Here is a 15,940-nt window from a genome sequence, read left to right on the forward strand (position 1 = left end):
ATACCTCTCCACCTTCCTCCTTTCCCCCTGAATGGAAGATAATTAAAAGCAGTTAATAGCAAGCCACACAATGCCAACTGGTAAAAACTAAAACAGAAAGAACGTATTAAAAAAAATTCAATCACAGAATGTATCATGGATCAACCATACTGATCATACCAGCATTAAGCAGCCCTTGAGAACAGTAGCCTTAATAGCTTAAATAAATAAATAAAATCAATAGATCAGTGGAACAAAAAGCTCATCTTGTCTTCTGTCCATTCATAGAACAACAGCCCATTTTTTTGTTGGGATGAACAGAGAATTTGGGTCCTATGTACTTTTGCTCCACGATCCCACCCTTCTTCAATTAATTGACAATGGAGTCATTTTCATACCCTTTTTTTGTGTCATTCCAGCTCAGTGTTACTTCTGAAAACATTTTTATTCCGAACAAGAAAAGGGGAGGGAGCAAACAGTATCATATGCTACGAAAAAAGATGGTCTACTCCCTTGAAATTTTTCTAGTGAGAATCCCCAAATTATTCGACACATCTAACACAGCAAATAACTACTCTGAACAGTTTCAGTCATTCCTTTCAGAACAGTTCAGTTATTCAGATGAAAACAACTAAACCAAATAAAGTTTTTGGCAGTGGTTAAGTCTCCCAGGACAAGCAGAAACCTCGGGGCAGTGTCTGGAAACAGCGAGGGAGGTTGTTTTTTTTCTAACTTCACACTCAGAAGACAACAATTCACCAAGGTCCCAGGTCTCCACCGTAAGGTAACCTTAGAAAGCCTTTGGGAACTGATTTTATTAGATTAAGAAAAAGCTTTAAAGAAGCTGTAACAAAAATATTTTGCTCCTCCACTGACCCTCCCGCTCGGGGCCCTGCTCTGAGCAACCTCTGGGAGCTGCAGTGCCCTCCTGACAGTCTGTGAAAACACAGCACCACCCCAGAGCCTGCCAGGCCCCACAAACCTCAACTACTGTCTCTAGTCCCGATTAAAGAGCAGAAATTCAGTTTTAAATTAATTGCATCTGAATAACGGTGGTGGCTACCACAGGATAACGTGAAATAAGCTCCTCCCATACCAGGGAATGTGTGAAAACATGATTAATTACCATCCTCTGCAACTCAGTGCTATTACACCCTTGCTCTGGGGTTTTATTCTTCATTTATGCCTTTCTTTGAGCTGTCACTTCCAGTATTTACTACAGTACTATAAATAATAATTTATTACAATAAGGAACATAAAACTCATCCATAAGCACTGTAAGGAACAACCATAAAGCCCTCTATGTTTTGTCAACTCATTTAATGCAATATTCTTTCCTGAAAGAAAGAAAAATGAAACTTTTAACACAGATTTAGCTAAAGCAGAATGGGCAGCAGAAAAATTGGAGAGCCTACACACATGTGCTTTCATAGTCACGTAGTTACAAACCTTGACACTAAAAATAACTCAGCCCACATCCCAATTTAGGCCATTCTGAAAACTTTGTAGTTGCACAATTCCCATTTTTTTCTCCTTTCCCCCCTTCCTCCTTGTCTCCAGAGCTTACCATCTTCCTTAGCACAATGAAGGCAGTAACTCATGTTACACAAACAAGTGTTAGAAGCTGATCTCAGCATCTGAGGGCCTAATTTTAGCCACCATTCTCTAAGACAGAAATACATCAGTTGATAAAAATCTTCTAGACTGCTTAAAAAAAAAAAGACAAAAAGCTTAAAAAAAAAGACAAAAAGTTTAAAAAAAAGACAAAAAGCTTAAAAAAAAGACAAAAAGCTTAAAAAAAAGTGACAAAAAAGCTTAAAAAAATGGCAAAAAGTCAAAAAAAATGAGACTTTAAGAAAAGAAGGAATTGAGGGGTATTTTTGGTGGAGGGTTGGTTGGGATTTTTAGCAAGAATCAGAGAAGCTCATGAAGACATATGTTGGTAGCCATCAGGTTCAAAAAAAAAAAAGGGGGGTTGCAAACAAACCCCACAAACACAATAACCATAAAAGAAATGATAATATTTATTATTCTTTAGGAAGAAGAGTTCAGGGCAGACATTAAGAAAAAGAATTTCAATGGGAAGACCACTAAAGCACAAGAATATGTAAGTATACAACTGACACCCAGAGATGTGGCTTTTGACACACATGTCCAGCAGGTCTGAAAGGTTAACACAAATAGAGTTGAACCTGTGCTGCAGAAAAGGGATGAAGTGCATAATGTGTGATTCCACTTTTCCCTCCTGGCTCCAAATCACTCACTTCTACAGAATTCTGGGTCTCCTTCCCATCCAAACACTGATGCTGAACTTTTTGCATACTAGACTGTGAGAAGCACTGTGTTTAATATAAAGATTGAGGATAAATAAGAGAACTTTTTGCTCATTAATTATACTTTTACTTGGAGACTCAGTGCAGTTGGCAGCTAAACAAACTCAGACAAAGAAAATAATCGTTCAAAGTAATGAATTGTCATCTAGATTAAACGTAACACTTCAGAGAAATGTACTGTGATACCCCTAAAATTAATGAGGTCTTAGCTAAACCAGGCCTCATTAAAGTATCTCCCATTAAATCTTTCCTGGAAAATTGGAGAAAAAACCATCTCCTGCAGATTAAGTGGCCTGTCAGCCAGCTCCTACTGTAAAGACCACAAGTGAAAAACGGCAGAGCCAGGAAAAGCAGGAGCTCCAGGCTTTCAGACCAAATAAATTCCACTTGACAATATTGCCTAATTAGAGCTAATATCATCAGCAAAACTGCAAAAATAAGAGCAGTTGGATCTGAAGTTAAACGAGAGATCCAACAGTCCAAGTGTTGCCACCTTCAATAAATGTGGTGCACTGATAAAAGTAACCAGTGTTTCAATGACTTCAGTGACACATTTGAAGTGCTGATTTTTCTCTAGGACTTTAATATTTTGCCCTGAAAACTGGCCTGGCTGTGGACAACTTCACACAGGGACTATGATAGGAAAAGTGAAGAGCATCTTCATAAATATGTGTTAACCCTTTGCATCACAGTGCTGTGGACGTCCATCTCTCCATATTCAAATTCACTCACTTTTGGGAATGTCCCATAAACAGAGACAAAATTCAGAAGTAAAGGGTGTTAAGTAGTGTTTGAAGATCATCCAAAATGATTAAATCAACAAAAAATGAAGTGAAGCTGACAAAGCAGCACTATACACTTAATTCCATGCATTCTTACACTTGCTAGCAAGGACTAATGGATTTATAGACCCGTAACTGGAAAATTCTGAAATGGGAATTGTGATCTCATTCCTCAGACGAAGCAGAAAAACTAAAGGCACGTGAATTGTGAGGTGTATTATTCCCCCTCACAAAAATAATAATTAAAAAATCCAAGAAAACCAACCAAACAAAGCCCACACCTCTTTTGTCTCTGTATTTCACAATTTACAGTTCTCTCTTTAATTGCTAATGGTTACTATGGAGTCCCCAAATGAGCCTTCAAATAAGATTTAGAGTAAGTCAGCAATAAGCAGTGAATTTATGACTATGCAGAGTCATGAATTAGACATGATAAATTTCTACCAGCTACTATCATTCAGAAGATGGTTTGCCTGAGGTTTATTAACATGACCCTGAATAAATCTTTTTAGCAGCTCCTTTTGACAGAGGCAGTCAGGTTGTCTCTAGTAACTCAGAAAACATCCACCAGTACAGAACTTGCCAACAATTTAACAAACCACATCTCTTACTATTGGGCTTTAATGAAAATGAGGTAAGATTTTAGTTGGCTAAAGTCTTACACAAATTAGCAAATAATTTTAGACATAGTAACATTTATGTCTCCAGTATAGAGAAGAAAAGTTTACTCAACTCAACAAAACCAAAGTTTACTCAACTTGAAGACATTTGTTTTGCAATCAAAGACCAAGTTCCAGGTATACAGAGGAAACTGTAGGAAGGACATTCCTCATATACAAATTCACTCTGAAAATTACTTTCAGACACAATTCCTTCAATATTTGTACAACATACACTCCAAAATTTCTGCTTTGGGACACATGTTTATTTTCTCAAGGGGCAGTAATGAGACTTGTTCACTTCAGCAGTAGAACAAAGTCTTCTGCCCTAATACAAGTCTATAAATAATACAATCAGGCATAAATATTATTATTATTTTCACTTCATTTCTGCTAGACTTCAAATAAACAACGGAAAGAAATCCAGATTTCCAATATCAGAAAAATAAAACCCCAGGGACATGTTCACTTTTCTCCCTAAGGAGTTCTAAATGACAAGGAAAAAAAAAAAAGTCACCATTCAAAATATTTTAGCAGGAAAAATAAAGTTAAGCAAAAAGACATGGCTGGGATCTGTGTTTGCTTCTAGCAGAAAAACGGGATTGCAATTGGTTTTTAGCCCTGCAAGTGCTGTGTGAAATTTGGCACAGCTTCAACACTTGCACTGAGGAAAAAGTGTAATAATTTACCAATCACACACAGTAAAAGCCAATAGCTTAGGAAAAAAATAAAGTGATTGAGTAATTGCATTCACTAGGCTTACCTGCTATGAATACAACATGGAAACTGCAATTCTGCTCTAGATAATTACATTTTCACTGGAAATCCCCTGTTAATGTTCAGTTATGGCAGGAGCATCTCCTTATTTCTGCTTGTTGATGCTCATAATAATGTAATTTTCACAACCTGTCTCTAGATGTCTTTAAGAAAAAAGAAACCTAGAAAGTATCCTCAAACACTTTGCAGGAAGCTGCCAAAAGTCAAAAAGAAAAGCTTTTAAATACTTATCACTAGCATTACATCAAGAACATCTATAATTTTTCCCCGTGGTGTTTTTATTCTGCCCCACATTCTCAGAGTTCTTTATTCCAACATGTTAAGTTCCATTTATTTAGCGTGGGCTTCCAGATAAGGAGAGGTGAAAGGAGAAAGATTTTATGGAAAGAAAGAAACAAAAGCTAAAAAAAAGATAAAAAAAGAAGAGGGGAGCATTAAGCTGAAAGGACACTGGAATCCTGACTATAGCACCTGACTTCTCAGATCCAAAAACCAGACATCCAATGTTCCAGTCAAAACACAGTTGATAAAATACATGTAGAGAGATAAGGACTTTTTGCATTAGTCATACTTTGAAGGAGTATTAAAGCAGCTTGATTTTCAGAAGCATTTAACACATACACTGAATCAATCATCCAAAATCCTCTTGGAAGTCTTGGCTGCTTCTAAAGACTTCTCAAAATCCCTTTGGGTTTTAATGCCTGAAGCCCAATATAATTCAGAGTAGGTTTTTTCTCCTTAGACACCAACCCAAACCATTAGAAGGAACACACTGGGTAAGGTCAGAGCTCTGAAGAAATCAGTGTTCAATTTTAGCTGCTGAAGCTCATGTAGGGGAGTATCCCAACCAGTAGGGAAGTGCAGTGAGGAAATGGAAGGAAGGAAGGAAGGAGGGAGAGAGTTAAAAGTGATGTCAACAAGACAAAACCAGGGATTATCATTATCCTCCCCTACTTGTACAATTTATAATTTTCAGGGCTTTATTATTATATGTTTTTGTCTATATTATTTGCTGTTTCTTTTCAACAGTCTTGCCAAAAAAAGCAAAACCACTGTGTTGTCACAACTTTTATTGCTTTCTTAGAGTAGATAATGGTTTTACAATGCAGATATTTCATTTCTTTATTATTAAATGGTATTGCAAACAACAACCTGGCAATCTGTAACAACTACTGGCTTTTCAGGATGTTTGGCTGACTATTTATGACCTGTTTATTAAAAAGAAAAACAAAACAAATTGTTTTGTACTAATTGGAATGCAGATTTATTCCTGTGAACTGACAACATTAATCCTGGAAAAGCCACTAGCTCACGTGCTAACAGACTTGAGCAGAGCATCTCCAGTCCTCCAAACTACTCCCAGCTCATAATATTTTCCCATTATCAAGCTAAATAGTAATACCAGTGAGAAAAGGAGGCTGACAGCTGGTAGCAACTTCAATAATACTGAATAAATAGCCCATGCACAGAGGTGTAAAAGTACCAGGACTCTGTGTGGAATTGGTGACACATGAAGCAAAGCTGTTTGCTGCTCCATGGCAGAACCACGACAGTGTGTGCTCACCCCTCCCAAAATCCCACAGGATCACTGTGAGTCACATCATTAAGGCTCCTTCCCTCACCCATTTCAGCTTGCACAGCAAATCCCAGCTTATTGGAAAGGTTAACTAAATTCCACAGGCAGATATGAGGAGAGGGTCTGGACAAGCAGGGATGAGCCAGACCTCTGTAGATCCTGTGATGTCCAGGCTACCACTGGATCCATTGTGCTGCTGCAGGAGGAGTGATGCTGAAATTCCTGAAAGCAGCCAAAGAAATTGGCTCTCAAGTGCCATAAAATTCCAGGGGCACCGCTCAGGACCACAGTCAGTCCGAGGTATTTAGTTTAAGAATGATTAATCACAGTTGAATCAGCCTTTTGTTTCTTTTTTGACATCTCAGGGCCCTTTCTAGTATTCCATCTATCTGAAGTCTGGCCATGACTTGATACTGAAGGAGACTGTTTGAAATAATTCCATTTACTTTGGCCTGCATACAAGTCTGGATAAAGGCTTCAGTCAAAACACCTCTTCACATCATAGAATGGTCTTAAAATGGCACACAGAGATAACACAGCAAGAAGACATTAAATCTGTTGTGCACTTCAAAGTACACTGAGAGTTATTTACCAGCATCAGTGCAGTGGCTTCAGGGAAAGCAGATTATTGACCAAAATAAATACTGACACAAGCTCCAACTGCAGTATTTATGTGCAAATATTGACACAGAAGAAACCTCACAAAGCCCAGGACTAAGGAAACTCACCTAGAAAATGTCACCAACAAATCCTTCCCAACACAAAAACTTAAGAGGAGAAAATTATTTAAACGTCAACAGGGGTCCAAAAACAAATACAGCAGCAACTACACCAGAAACAAACCCAACACCTGTTTAGGGTCACCCACCATGAGACTCAAAATCAGCAAAGGACTGCAATGGAAAGAACAGAAAGGATCTCAAAGAGTTCAGTAGTGACTGGAAAATGTGAACTCTTAACACAGAGCCATAGAGTAAAATTTTTTACTTGAAAGATGCAAGATAAAGCAGAATATTAGCAGAGGAAAAAAATCCAAGGTCATCTCAAACATCTCTCTGATATGGCTGCTTGCTAAAGGTGCTTCTTTTAATTCTGTAATTCCATAAATATGATTGTAAACAAGTGTCTTTAAGCGAAAAACATTAACAAGTACACATATAGGACTTAACCCTGAGACCAACCTCATCTGAAAGGAAAATACTTTCTTAAAATTTGATCACACACTCTAAAATGCTTTAGGAAAAAGACTTTGCATCTTATGACTCCTGGAAAATTTTCCAGGAGACTATTTTCCAATGTAAGACCCACCACATCTAACAGAGCCTGAGAAGGTTTACCACAAGGTCATGAATTCCTTCAGAGAACCATTTTAATGTTGCATTACCCCAACCTACCCAGAAAAAAATGGAACAAAGCCATTGCTTCAGGTTTTTCCTAGGATTTTTCCATATTAAGAGTCAACAGGACTACAGAAATCCTTTTGTCTCAATTTAATGTAGATTTTACCAGTTTATAAATATTAACCCATACACGAGAAGAAATCTGAGAGAAGCTGGGAACTAAAAAATAGTCTAAATGTCACAATATATTCCCTTGTCCCATCTTAAAGTGATTTCCCTGGGACTCCACTGTTTCAAAATCCCGTTGCAATCCATGCCAAGGCTGCTTGGGGACAAAAGGAATGGGAACAGTGAGTCAAAAGGAAGCTTTATTTTTAAAAAACTCTGTAATTATGTCTGATCCATGGGTTAGATGACACTCTAACCATTCATCTTCCTGCCTGATAATGCAGAATTCTTCAACTCTGTTACTGAGCCACAGGAATCCTGACTTGGGATTGGCTTCCAGGACACTCAGGCCTCCAATCTTCCATTGGATTACACAGTATTCATGCCACAAATTGTACCATTTGTGGAAAGATAATCCTTCAGATGAGAAGGTCACACACTAATCTCCACATATTCTCTGCCAGTTTAGCCTCTGACCTGTTCAGTTGTAGCTAAAAATATTCAGCAGCTGCCAAATTTTATACCACAATATTATAACAAATTAAAAATTAAAATGATGCCATTGTTATACCAAACACCAGACACTGCTATATATGATCAGATATTACCAATGATTTAAAAAACAATGTTTGACTACTACTTTACATACCCAAAAAAGTCAGAATCCAGAAGAGATGTCTACAGCTTGCATTGCAAGAGGGTACCCCTGCAGAGCAAGGCTTTAAGGATTGCTGCTGGACATCCACAGCTCCAATCCTGTGCATTCCAAACCAAAATGTCCAGCCATGCCCTCAATGTGCACAACATTAAAGCATCAGTCTTACACTGTAAGAGGAATACAACAGCTCATGGAACAGATTCCCAATTACTCCAAACACATCCTGTACAGCAGACTGAGTTTTACTCCATGCAAAGGGGAACACTTCCAAGCTCCTTAAATCAGCATCCTGAAGTCCCTGTTCCTTATGCATCCCAATTCATCCCTCTTTAACCAGCAGGAAGAGACTCAGCTGTTTGGTACAAACCAGTAGCCAAGCCCAGGCACCCTTGCTAGAAGTTGTCTAGTACTGCATGGCCATCAAAAATCAAATGCAAGTGTCAGCTCAGGCATTTCCACTGATCACTCTGACTAGGAGAAGGAAAATTTTCAAAGATTTCCCGAATTCCATGACTCCACTGTAATAAATTTTGTATAATTTTATACTGCTTGTATAGAGAAGTGACACTGTGCTGAGCTTCCCTTTCTAAAAATTCTAGGATAAGATTTGCAAAGAAAATTACAAGCAAAGGATAAAACCCCAGTGGGGTTCACTTTCCAGCTCCTTCTTTTTTTTCCCCCCTTTATTTAATTTCCTTACCTGCCATCAGTTTAACAACAGTTGCCTACAGCCTCTCATTCTTTCCATTTTATTACCATTTAGGGAAGGGAGCCTCTAACATCTCTATTAAACTGTAATAAAGCAAAGTCTCCAGCATGTAATGCCTCTAAGTCAAGCAGGCATTACTGAAATTACTTAATCTGCAAAGTCAGTACTTGCCCACCCTACTTTACCAATCCCAATCACTTTCCAAGAGCAGTGGCATTATCCAGACACATTTCAGAGCTTAGCTTTAGAATTTGTTTTCGGTGTATTATTTCAGTGAGGGTAAAGTGGAACCACGCAGAATTAACGTCAACTTGATTTTCAGTCGCGTTCCTTTTGGCTACTTCTAAAGCAAATACACCCAGGAAAAGAAATATAAAATGGAATTGCAATTAATTTATTAAATTATTGCTCTGCCAATACATTATGTGTGTCTCTGTGTGTTCTAATTATCTGAGAGCAGGCTTTCTTCTTCTCCCCCCACAGCCCCTGCCCCAGCTTGAACTACCCAAGCACAACGACATGTGCAGGTTTCTGGGAGACTAAAATGCACATTCTACCCAATCACAGTCATATCAGGTAGTCATTAAGTCTAAGCAAGGGAAGAAAAAGAGCTTTTGTGGGGGAAACAAAAAGTAAAATACTCCCACTATAATCTACTCCATTTCCAATACTTAAGAATGAAATCCAGAAGCATTGTGGGAATCTTATATTCCTGATGGAATCATTTCCAAATACCAGCACTGGCCCAACAGAACAGATACCACATTAGGATAAATAATACCAATGTATAGTGGCTCTTGAGTTTAGCAATTAAAATTTGTATTTAAATAGTTTGCTGGCTACTTTATTACATTTATTTAATCCACGTATACAAAGTTCATGTTTTTAATAAAACACTACAAGCAGCTGAACCCAAAGTTTCTTAACCATGACATCTTTCAGAACTGGAACACTTTTTGCCATTATAGCCAGATTTGTTTCTTTTCCTAAGTGCCCTGGCAAACCAAAGGCATTCTTTTTACAAGTCCTGAACCCTGCAGGTTGTAGAACAGACAAAAGATGTTGAACTGCAGTGTCTCAACATGGACAACTCATCCCAAACTTTTAAAATATCTCCAAAGAGTAGAGAAAGTAATCAGAACCTGTGGTTCAAGCTGGTGATGTGACAGCAAGATGATTTCAATGGCAGAGGCGGCGCTTTCCAACTCCTTTCCAACCCATTTGCTTCTCTCAAACTTAATATTCTCTTTGTTTGGCCAGTAGATGTACATGATAAATTCAAATTGGCACACACACACAGACAAACATCTTCTAACAAAAACTGAGGGAGGGATTTGTTATTTGTTATTTTCAGAAGACTGAATTCTTGTGGTCACCTGGAGTGTAGACCATAAAAAAAGCTGAAATGGTTTTTCCTTCACAACCCTCACTTTTAATGAGCCTCACAATTTTTTGGGTATTTGCAAACTAGCTGAAAATATTGCAGACTTCTAGCACACCTTGAGGGGAAAAAAAGGGAATGAAAACACTGCACCTCCTACTCCAGATTTTGTGAGCTTTTTATCTTTTCACATTATTAACAGATATAAACGTGCAAATGTTCAGGAAATTGCTATCAATGTTCAGTACTTGGAATTGTATCATAATAATATTCAAAAGCAATGATACAGTTCCAGAGAAAAGATCTAACACAGAGGAAAGAAAGACACTCTTAAGCACTCGGGTCTAAACTAAGCTGAAGCCAACAGGGTTTTACAAAGGAAGGCTGGTGACAGAGTTGTCACCCTCAACATCCTGGGGGTTCTCCTGGCCCCCTCCTCAAAAATCTGCTACCTGGCTCAAAATTGCTGCTCCTTAAACTTCTCACTGATCTCAGGGGTAGAGAAGTCCCCCATCTTTAAAAAAAAAAAACAAGGAGGAAAAGCCCAAGCACAGCCAAGACCACGAAGGCATCTTATCACTGCCTCTGGTCACCAAGCAACAGCTCCACAAATATGCAAACCCAAAAAAGGGAGAATTGCAGTCTACTGGAAGAGATACTGTAAACACAAGATAACCAGGTAAGCCAATGACAAACCATTATCTGACACTCTTGAAAAGTTCTCCATGTGAACTGCTCTTAAGCCAAGCTGGAACAAACAGCACACGCAGCTAAATTAAAAAAAAAAAAAAAAAATCCTAAGCCAAGTTAAATAGTAACCAACATTCACATTTAACCATATAAAGCCTACATTAAAATCCAAAAGGACACTTACAAAATATTATATTACTGTGAGCACTGTCAAAAGCTTTGAATAATAGTACACTAAGGAAATATGTAAAAACACACTTTACCTTGTACCTCATTTTGGGGCACGAATGAATGTAGAAACCCATATAATAAAAACAGAGATCAGGAGCTTTTTCATGAAGTTGCCTAGTAAAAGCAATTTCTCTGTGAAAGGAAAGAAAAGACTAATTACATTTGAATACGATTCTTACAGTTATTTTACCTCTTCATAGTGAAATATTTTACAGCTACCTGGCTCTTGATCTATTTAAAAGGACTAGACCTCTAAAATATAAAATATGAAGATCATGAACTCCAAACTAATGTTTTAAAAAACCCCACACATAATAAACTGAAAATTAATACTTAAAAACCAACCAAACAAATCACCAAAATGCACAACACCACGTCAGGCTTAAAAATACTTTCATTTTTGTGCCTTGTCCTGCCAACTGCCAGACTCGAAATTTAAATAAAAGTGATTAAGAACCTCTATTTAACAGTTTTCTTATTAATATTCATGTATACTGGAATTCTACAGAAATCTGGCCCATCTATTGCACAGACTGGCTAACCTGGCCCAGGAAATCAGAGTATTTTTGAAAAAATAAGCTTCAAGGATAAGCCTCTTGTTTGTTCCATCATTTGTGTTCCAACAATTTGCACGTAAAAACATCCATTTTTATGCAACAAAAGGTATTTTTCACCCATCCCATGAGTGTTGGTACAATTTTCTCCTTCATTTTGAAAGAAAAGTGTCAGTGTACTCCAAAATAAGTTTGCTTTTTATTTCACTGGCACAAGGAAAGCAGCACTATTACAAAGGCTCAGTCAGTGCTTCCTCTATAAGGATCATTTTTACAGCATTTCTAACTTTGCAGATCGTTTTTGTAACCAATTTGGTAAAACATGGATGTTGGTTCTTGCTTTCAGTGACAAAGGAATAAGATGCTCATTGCAGGGGAGTTGGAGCAGATGAACTTTAAAAGGTCCCTTCCAACACAAACCCCTCTATGATCCAAGATATGAGTACATGCATATAGGAAGCATACACAAATACTGGAGATTCTTTATCATTTAATGTTAAATTAGTAATAAAGATGTTTAAATGTACTGAAAATTTAACATTTCAGTTGTGTGTAGTTTGCTGAGACCTGTTCAAAAACAAGGGTCTGTCTAGAAACTGAAGCTATTCCATATCTTAAAACCCAGGCAAATACAACAGATTCCAGAAGTGAGATTTATACCTCTAAAAAAAGTACAAAGATGCACTTCCTATACATAATCTTCACAAGTCATAGCATGAAATTAAACCACCTTACTGTTTTCATGCAGGTTATCCTGGACCTAATTAAACAAACACCTTCCTGCAATTCAAAAGCTGGAATACTGCAGGGGAAAAACATTATTGTTGAATTTCAAAATCCCTTAAAGGTTCTTTCCAATTGAACTATACTATAAGATCTAATAAAAGGACTCAAGGTTGAACAGAAAGTGAGACAGACTCCAATGTAATGAGGTAAAAATTGGGCTGCAGCAGCAGATCTTAGCATGGGCAGCAGTGCTTCATGCAACCAAATTAGTGCCTCTGATAGTAAAGGGAGCTTGAACTACTGCCAGTGCCTTCACATTCCTGCAGTCTCCAGTGATGTGCTGTAGGCAAGGACCTTGAACTCCAGTTTGTCCTCTGTCCTCCATTTATCTACCCAGCCAACCCCACTCCAGGCACAGTTTTACTGGGAGGATGCTGTAACATCCTTTTCTTTCTGCTTCCCAGGAGTGTGTGCTGTGATCCAGGGCAGGAGAGTCCTCTGACTCCATCATTCCACACCAGGAACAGCAAGGATGTGTCACTGGATGGCACCACACCACCTGCACACCTTCTGCCTAAATCTTCCCCAAAGAAAAGGGACCACGGACTTGTAACTATCTTTTTGCAAACCTTTCATTTATGGTCCTCTCTATATCTATAAGGAGTTAAAATGCCACAAGAGGAGTCAGGTAGTGAGAAAAACATCCATCCCATCAATACAAAATTCAGATTTAGTATTTCAGTGCTACACAGCCCAATTCCAAAAGAAGAGAGATTATGAATACTATGATTGTCTACTGTTCATGATCTTAAGTAGCAGGGGGAAGGTTTAACTTTCAGATCATATGAACAGGAGTCACTCAGTATTTCTGGATGTTTGTTTTTTTTTTTCCTTTGGTAAGACTGGTATTTCCAAGCAGCTTCTTCCCCCCTCATTCTTTAACACATGCCTACATATTTCAAATGATCCTCAAATCCCATCCTTTCTACGACTCAGCAGCAAAAATTCTCCAAGTGGCATGAAGTGGAAGTGACAGCACTGCAAGGCAGTTTAAACCTCCTCAGAGTAAAATTGGCAACAGCTTTGATGGTATCAGATTCCCCTGCAACTTCCTCAATCCTCCCTAACTCAACTTTTTTTTTTCCTCCCTCTTTGAAAGAAGAACAAGGTTGGCTCCCTCTAAGACTGTTGGGAACTCGTTTTTATTGCCTTAAATGCCACACAATTTATAAGCTGCTTTTTCACAACTTGAGCCATGGTGCACTGACACAGCTTTAAATTTATTATAGAGAAAATTTAAAATCATTTTGAGAATTCATAAGCACGGATTATGTCAGTCTATTATTACATAAAGTAATGTGATATGTACAAATACTAAAAAAAACAGCTCTTAGGAAGACTTAGTGTTTTATGTTATATGTTCAGCTTGCAAGGAAAAAATAGTCTGATTTCAAGTATCTAACGTATGTAATAAAATATTTCTAAAAATCTAACAGAAAACAGATCAATTCCAAGTCATAGGAGTTCCAATGTTTTTCTACATTTGTTAATTCTGATTAATTCTATAAAATCACCAGTGCCACTGAAAGCCTCAGAAAAATGGCACTTCAGACCCTTTTAGCTGCAGACCACTGGAGAAGCTACAGCAGCAGCTTCATTAATGCTCACAATGACTTTGAAGTTGGCCCTGATTTGTGCTGGAACTACAGAACATGACACCCAGAGGTCCCTCCTGACATGATTCTACAGTTTCTCCTTCATATAAAGATTATTCAGAAATCACAAAATTCACACCCAAGGGAGAATTGAAAAAATAGAGATTTTGATTAGGTTCTCTTGATTTCCTAAGAATCTAACAAATTCAGATTAGACTTTTGAGAGATTAAATTGCACACGGTTTATTAGTTATAAAAAGCAAAAGTTTATGAAGTAACTGTGATACAAAGTTTCCTAAAAATAGTGTTTGGGCTTTATGTAGTTCCAGTCATGCCATTTACCCACCCTGTTGGGTAATACTAAAAACTAGCTGAGAAGCTCCACCTACAGAGGAGATGCCTCTCAAAAGGATGCCTTGGAGAAAGAAGAAAGCTGGACCTCACAACTCCTGTGCTTCTTTTGCACCTGAAGGAGCTCAGTGCAAACCTCAACAGGCAAAAAGAACTTGTGCTGCAGCTTCTCAAACTCAAACTTGAAAATAGATGTGTCTGCCACGAGGTTCAAACCCAGTTTGCTTCACCAGAACCTCCCTGGGAACACCACGTGTCTGTGACCAACTCACTTCATGTAAATAGAGAAGCAAAAAGGTAAGGAAAAAAAATGAGATGCACAAGTATTTCCACTCACTAAAGGTTTTTTTTTTCCCCTTATAATAATAATGGAATCATAAAATTGCTTATGAAAGAAAAAGAGTAACTTGCAATTTCACATACAAGTCTAGTTCACAGTGAAAAGCATTACCCACTATTCCTACTGTTTTGCAAGGCTGTTGATAATTAATGTAAGGCTTTAAAATTCATGGGATTACTCTCTCCATCAGCCTTTCTAAAGGCAAAGATAATGAGATTAACATACCTGAAAAATATACTTAGTGCTAGTACAGCGGGAGACTACTAATTCAGAAGACAATGTTTTTTAGGTACTCTGTTATTTATGATCTCAATGTGCATAAAACTATAAAAGTGATTAATTTCATTTGCTGACTGGGCTAAGAAAAAGGTCAAAGGAAAAATTATTTCTACTCAAACAAAAAAGGGGCTTTTCCTGCTGAAACCAAGCAATACTAAATTATTTTCAGGGGCAATAAAACCTAGGTATTTCGTTTCTGAGTGTTTCCTTAATCTGTAAAAGTATTCAGCTAACAAGAAAGATACATCCCTAGTCATGATGACAATTAAAAATTTATTTGGAATGTGACCAACCACAGAGAATTTAAAAAAAAAACCCAACAAACAAACAAAAACAATCAACTAGAAATACTTTGTTAGGTATAGTGTTACCAGTATATGTTCAGATTGAAAATAAAAGCACAAGTTTAGAGACAAGTATCAATTCTTACTATTCCATCCAACCAGATAATGAAAATGTCCTCTTACCGTAATGCAGAGTAGACTCCCAAGGATAAGAAAGAAAAGTCTGGGTCGTAGTACAGGTAGACAGAGGACACACAGTAGGGCAGGATATCAATTACACCAACAGCAATTATCTTCCCATCCAGCCAGTACTGCTGGTGGAAAGATCCATAGCCACATTCTGGTCCATTTGGGGCATGCTCTGCCTAAGCAAAAACAGGAGAGGGATGTCACTGTCTGACACAATTCCAGCATGAAAGCAATTTTAGAAAGAATTTTAACACACAACTCAGTGCTGTGAAAATTTTC

The 15,940-nt window shown here is 37.7% G+C and overlaps 1 protein-coding gene across 6 annotated transcripts in view; it reads right to left on the reverse strand.

Moving 5' to 3' along the window:
• The window catches only part of ATE1 (arginyltransferase 1), a 73,624-nt gene that overhangs the window by 34,094 nt on the left and 23,590 nt on the right, over nucleotides 1-15,940 (reverse strand). For all 6 annotated transcript variants that reach the window (XM_051800393.1, XM_051800394.1, XM_051800396.1 and 3 more), the window contains 2 exons: nucleotides 15,656-15,837; nucleotides 11,316-11,415 (listed from right to left, as the gene is read on the reverse strand). In XM_051800393.1, the coding sequence (XP_051656353.1) occupies nucleotides 11,316-11,415; nucleotides 15,656-15,837 (282 nt within the window). The remainder of the gene's footprint in view (nucleotides 1-11,315; nucleotides 11,416-15,655; nucleotides 15,838-15,940) is intronic.

Source organism: Manacus candei, unplaced genomic scaffold (genome assembly GCF_025592945.1).
Source record: "Manacus candei isolate 608988 ecotype Guabito, Panama unplaced genomic scaffold, ASM2559294v1 h1tg000050l, whole genome shotgun sequence".
NCBI lineage: Eukaryota > Metazoa > Chordata > Aves > Passeriformes > Pipridae > Manacus > Manacus candei.